The sequence below is a fragment of the Porites lutea genome, chromosome 2 (genome assembly GCF_958299795.1).
Source record: "Porites lutea chromosome 2, jaPorLute2.1, whole genome shotgun sequence".
NCBI lineage: Eukaryota > Metazoa > Cnidaria > Anthozoa > Scleractinia > Poritidae > Porites > Porites lutea.
Window position 1 is genome coordinate 25,129,392 of NC_133202.1, and position 5,859 is coordinate 25,135,250.

The 5,859-nt window shown below is 46.9% G+C and overlaps 1 protein-coding gene across 1 annotated transcript; it reads left to right on the forward strand.

The window, feature by feature from the left end:
• The first annotated feature begins 782 nt into the window (after positions 1-782).
• LOC140925905 (uncharacterized) lies at positions 783-4,296 on the forward strand. Its single transcript, XM_073375740.1, has 2 exons — positions 783-3,555; positions 3,665-4,296. The coding sequence occupies exons 1-2, from the start codon at positions 783-785 to the stop codon at positions 4,294-4,296; spliced, it is 3,405 nt and encodes a 1,134-aa protein (XP_073231841.1).
• Positions 4,297-5,859: the final 1,563 nt, after the last annotated feature.

Below are 5,859 nucleotides of genomic sequence, written 5' to 3' on the forward strand. Positions count from 1 at the left end.
GTGTTTCTTGGATTATCAATGGCCCATGAGACCAAGGAGCACCTTTCATAGAAAATTCATGGCCAGAAATAAAGGCATGAAATTTAATTTTTTACTTTTCATGGGTCATGAAATGACTTTCATGGGGTTTCACTAGAAATTCATTTTCATAAAAATATGGTTCATAGTGGTTGCATTTAACAAGCCCTGAAAAAAATTCACATGCTCACTCTGACATGCCTAGAAGTGTTCACATGCATGTGAAAAATTTCACATACATGGCATCTATTATACATGTGAAATTTGAAATTCACATGCGTGACAAAATACATGCGTGAAAAGATTTCACATGTAATAATTAAACTGCATGGAAAAAAAGTTCACACATATGACCAAAATTTTTCACATGTATTACAAAATTTCACACGCATGTCAAAAAGTTCACATATGCATGTGAAATGCTGATGTGGTGAACTTGTATTTTTGCCAACATTGATTTCACATGGTGTAGTGTATACGATGCTAATGCAAGCGCGTAGAAGCGAGAGAATGAATGTGATGTGATACACACGGGGATTACGTAATTTGCATGTACTATAGATAGCGTGTGTTGTAATTTATTCGAGTCGGTTAGCGTTCTGAGTTCGGAGTGTAACGGTCGTGAATAAAGTGTGTTTTAACCTAACCGCGGTACTACATTGGCGACGAGGATATTTCGAGGATTTCGCCGAGGGTTTCAAGAGTTTCGTTGAAAATCTCGCTGTGGATTTCGTCGAGGATTTCGTCAAGGATTTATTTCAGCGATGCCGGGAGGCGGTGGATCGGGCGAAACTAACGCGACAAGCGGTACTACGAGCGGTGCTGTTGGCGGTTCTGGGATGACTTCTGTTACTTTAGATGTCAGTGGATTGGAACCATTTAATCCAAAAGGAGAGGCGCACAATTTAAGTCAGCGATGGAAGAAGTGGAAGCGAGCGTTCAGTTTGTATGTGACCGGGAAAGGTGTATCGAACGACGCTCAAAAACGTGCTTTGCTGTTGCATGTCGCTGGTATGGATGTGCAAGAAATTTATTTCACACTAGCTGGTGAGGGTGGAGATGCAAGTTTTGAAGCAACGTTAAAGGTGTTGGACGACCATTTCGTGCCAAAGGCGAACATTCCCTTTGAGAGACATTTGTTTCGACAAATTTCGCAAGGGATCGGAGAGACAGTTGATCAGTTCGTTTGTAGATTGCGTCAGCGAGCAGCGACTTGTGATTTTGGCGCCGGCGAGGATGACTACATTCGCGATCAGCTCATAGACAAGTGTTATTCGAGCCATTTACGCCGGAAATTTCTGGAAAAGGAAGGAACTGTTACGTTAGATGAATTGTTGCGTGTTGCAAGATCCCAAGAAGCGGTTGATCGACAACTGAAGCAATACAGTACCGACCAAGCAGATAACCAGGTCAATGCAGTGGGTGGCAGGCTGTATGGAAACAAAAATCCCAGGAAAGCAAAGACGTGCTTTAGCTGCGGACAAGAAGGACACTTCAGTCAAGACAAAAAGTGCCCGGCGCGTGGTCAAACTTGCAGGAAGTGCGGCGAAACAGGCCATTTCAAAGTTAAATGCCCTCGACTCCATCAGCTAAGCAGGACCCATTCGGGATCTAGAGGACCTGAGAGTAGCAGAGGCGGACGCGGCAGAGGAGGCAGGAGTGCTGGTGGACTGGGTCGAGGTGGACGCGGACGCGGAGGGCGAGAGACGAACCTCGTGACTGGAAGACCTAGCCCTGGAGAGGAAGACAAAGGAGATTTCGCTGCATCAGGTCATTCGCAAAGACCCGATTATGCCTTTTCAGTGGAACAGGTGAATGATCGCAAGGAACAAAGGGGCGCTTTGGTAACGCTGGTCATTGGTGGTGTAGACGTACCCGATGTTCTCATTGATTCGGGAGCTTCATGTAATGTTATGGGCCAGCAGACCTGGGAGTTGTTAAAGCAAAAGGGGATTAACTGTGAATCTCGCAAATCTGCAAAGGAACTTTTTGCTTATGGTGGTACAGAACCTTTACCGACTCTAGGAACGTTCACGGCAGATGTCACGCTGGCTGGGTTTGAAAACGGAAGTAATGCTGATTTTGTGGTGGTTGTAGGCGATGGTCGCACGCTGTTGGGCCGAGAGACTGCCGAGGCGCTAAACCTGTTGCGTATTGGTCCTTTTCAGACAAACAGTGTTGACGGTGGGCGATCGGACGGGGATGTCAGAGAGAAATACAAGCACTTGTTTAGTGGTGTTGGTCTTTTGAAGGGCTACGAGCTTAAGCTACACATTGATGAGTCGGTGAAGCCTGTAGCGCAGCATGTACGTAGGATACCGTTCGGGTTACGCGAGAAGGTGGATGCAAAGCTGGATGAACTTTTGGAGCTTGACATTATAGAGGAAGTGCCGGAAGGGCCGTCAGGATGGATTTCGCCGTTGGTGGTGGTTCCCAAAAGCGATGGCGACGTAAGAGTCTGTGTTGATATGCGTCGTGCAAATGAAGCAATCGTCCGAGAGCGTCACCCAATTCCAACCGTTGAGGAGCTGTTACACGACTTGAATGGCAGTACGGTGTTCAGCAAGATAGATCTCAAGTGGGGTTTTCACCAGATTTTACTCAGTGAGGAAAGTCGCCACATCACTACCTTTGCCACGCATAGAGGGCTTTATCGTTACAAGCGGTTGATGTTTGGCGTAACGTCGGCGCCGGAGAAATATCAGCAGATCATTAGAGATGTGTTAAGGGGTTGTGCTGGGGTTGCGAACATTGCGGACGATCTCATTGTTCATGGGTGTGACGTGGAGGAACATGACAAGCGTCTTTTTGCGGTGTTAGATAGGCTGAGTGAAGTGGGGTTGACGGTGAACGGAGACAAGTGCGAGTTTAGATTGTCAAGGCTTACGTTCTTTGGTCACGAGCTGACTAGTGACGGCATAAACCCATCCGAAGAGAAGATTGCTGCTATAAGAGATGCTAGATCTCCCAAAGACGCAAGTGAAGTGCGATCGTTTATGGGTCTTGTCCACTATTCCGCTAAGTTCATGCCTTACGTGGCGTCTGTGGCCAAGCCTATTCAAGAGTTAACCAGGAAGGGCATCGTGTTTCACTGGGGTAAAGAGCAACAAACAGCCTTTGAGGAACTGAAGCGTCTAATCACCCAGGCAGAGACACTGGCTTATTTTAAGGTTGGCTGCAGAACGCGAATCATTGCCGATGCATCTCCAGTTGGATTAGGAGCGGTTCTCACCCAGCAGCAGGGGGGAATGTGGAGAGTTGTCTCCTACGCGTCGAGGAGCCTAACTGACGTGGAACGACGCTACAGCCAAACAGAGAAAGAGGCACTTGCCTTGGTTTGGGCGTGTGAACGGTTCAACATGTACGTTTCCGGACAGAGCTTCGAGTTGGAAACAGATCACAAGCCTTTAGAGCGTGTCTACTCGCGCACTTCAAAGCCTTGCGCCCGAATAGAGAGATGGGTCTTAAGACTACAAGGGTACGATTTTAAAGTGGTGTACCGCCCAGGGAAGACAAATATAGCCGACGCGTTGTCCCGTTTGAACTCCAATCCCGCTCTCGCACTTCTTCGCCTGGCACCCCGACCGTCTCTCTCCTTAACTCTGGCAATTTGGACCTAACCTCGTGGCCAAACATCATGTAACAGGGGGTAGTCCCCGTCGACGTTTGCGGAGTGTCTACTCGCGCACTTCAGAGCCTTGCGCCCGAATAGAGAGATGGGTCTTAAGACTACAAGGGTACGATTTTAAAGTGGTGTACCGCCCAGGGAAGACAAATATAGCCGACGCGTTGTCCCGTTTGAACTCCTTGGATCAAGTGGACCATGGAGAAGACTACGACTTTGTCAGAGCCATTGCTATAAGCTGTATACCCGTTGAAACAGAAATTGAAGAAGCTTCCTATTTTGACGAAGAATTGACGATAGTAAAGAGTTGCGTGAGGTCAGGGGACTGGGACCGGTGTACACTTCCCTCGTATGCACAAGTCAAGGACGAATTATGCGTCTATGGTGAGCTATTGCTTCGCGGCACAAGGATTGTGGTTCCCAAGCTCCTGCGCGACAGGGTGGTGCGGCTGGCACACGAAGGGTACCAGGGTATAGTGAAGACGAAGTATCGGCTCCGTAGTAAAGTTTGGTGGCCGGGAATGGACAAGGAAGTTGAGAAATTTTGTAAAGTTTGTCATGGCTGCCAGGTCACTTCTGGATTTAACCCTCCTGAGCCGATGTCCCGCGTTCTTCCTCCGAGTGCTCCGAGTGTACTACCCCCTGTTACATGATGTTTGGCCACGAGGTTAGGTCCAAATTCCCAGAGTTAAGGAGAGAGACGGTCGGGGTGCCAGGCGAAGAAGTGCGAGAGCGGGATTGGTCAAGTAAATTGAAGGGCAAAGCTTATGCAGATCTCAAGAGAGGTGCCACGCCCAAGAGCATACGTGTTGGTGACACAGTACTTTTGAAAGCCGAAAAAACGAACAAGCTGTCTACCAACTTCAACCCTGCTCCTTTTAAGGTGGTTCAGAGGACAGGAACAGAGGTAACGCTTAGGAACGAAGCTGGTGTGCAACTGAAAAGGAACACTGCATTCGTAAAGAAGTACAACGATGGTGTATCCAGTGGCAACGGAGACCAAGTGGTACAAGCAAGTTCTACAGTACAGACAGATGAGCCAGGGCCAAGGGCCAAGCAGGGCCAAGGGCCAAGCAGAGTTCCGGAGACGACAGAGGTGTCAGGGCCAAGCGGAATTCCAGGGACTACAGGAGTATCTGAAAATTCCCAAGTACAAGCTGGGCATTCTACCGAAAAGGAAGATAACGCAGCGGAAAGGCCTGTGCGGAGGTCGACCCGAACTATAAGACAGCCTGCGCGCTATAAAGACTTTGTCCTGGATGTTTAGGACTTCTTTTCCTGTTTTGTCTAGTTTAATTCAAAGACTTTGTTTTGCTGAACATTTAGGGTTTTGCAGCCTTTTAAAACTTCCTTCCTGCTAAATTTGATCAAAGAAGGGAATGTAGTGTATACGATGCTAATGCAAGCGCGTAGAAGCGAGAGAATGAATGTGATGTGATACACACGGGGATTACGTAATTTGCATGTACTATAGATAGCGTGTGTTGTAATTTATTCGAGTCGGTTAGCGTTCTGAGTTCGGAGTGTAACGGTCGTGAATAAAGTGTGTTTTAACCTAACCGCGGTACTACACATGGTTCCTTTTTTTCACCCACTTTTCACACCCTTTTCACATGGTTTTCACACAAATAGCCCTAGTAGTGTAACACGGACACCGAAAGGACAGAGCGAAGTGTCCGTACAGCTGTATTAGAGAGGTGTTAGTATAAAAGAGCTGATCACTATGATGATGTCACTTTTATGACTCCACTTACAGTTTTAAGTGTTCAGTAGCTAGAACCAGGCTTACACTCGTCTTTAAACTGCATTTAAGTTTATTAATTCACAGTACAAAGACACTGTCTTTCAGTAGCATACAAAATTGTACATATCACCTACATACGTACAGTCGTAGACAAATCATGATCACTGCTTTAAGACGAAACGAGCTACAGCGCAATGCTGCATGTAAAAGGTTGTAACGTATTTGCACAATTCTGAAAGTGTCTTCCGCTATTTTGCAAGGCAGTATTAACAGTAACTAGAGTACAAAATGTAACACAAAAGATCTTTGATGCTATCTGTAGTTATTGAAGCCTTCAAAAAGTTGGTTATTTTCCTCTGTACACCTTTTGCAAATTAATTGTTTGGTATATGGCGACTGGGCTTTAGAAGTCACCTTGCCTAGCTTATCAGCCAGACTAGATGGGATTTACCCTGTGCAACTTCACCTGATC

Excerpts from the sequence above, each read along its gene's own strand:
- LOC140925905 (XM_073375740.1), top strand. The coding sequence starts at position 783 with ATGCCGGGAGGCGGTGGATCGGGCGAAACTAACGCGACAAGCGGTACT. Across the intron at positions 3,556-3,664 it reads TATAGCCGACGCGTTGTCCC|GGGGTAGTCCCCGTCGACGT; the intron begins GTTTGAACTCCA and ends ATCATGTAACAG.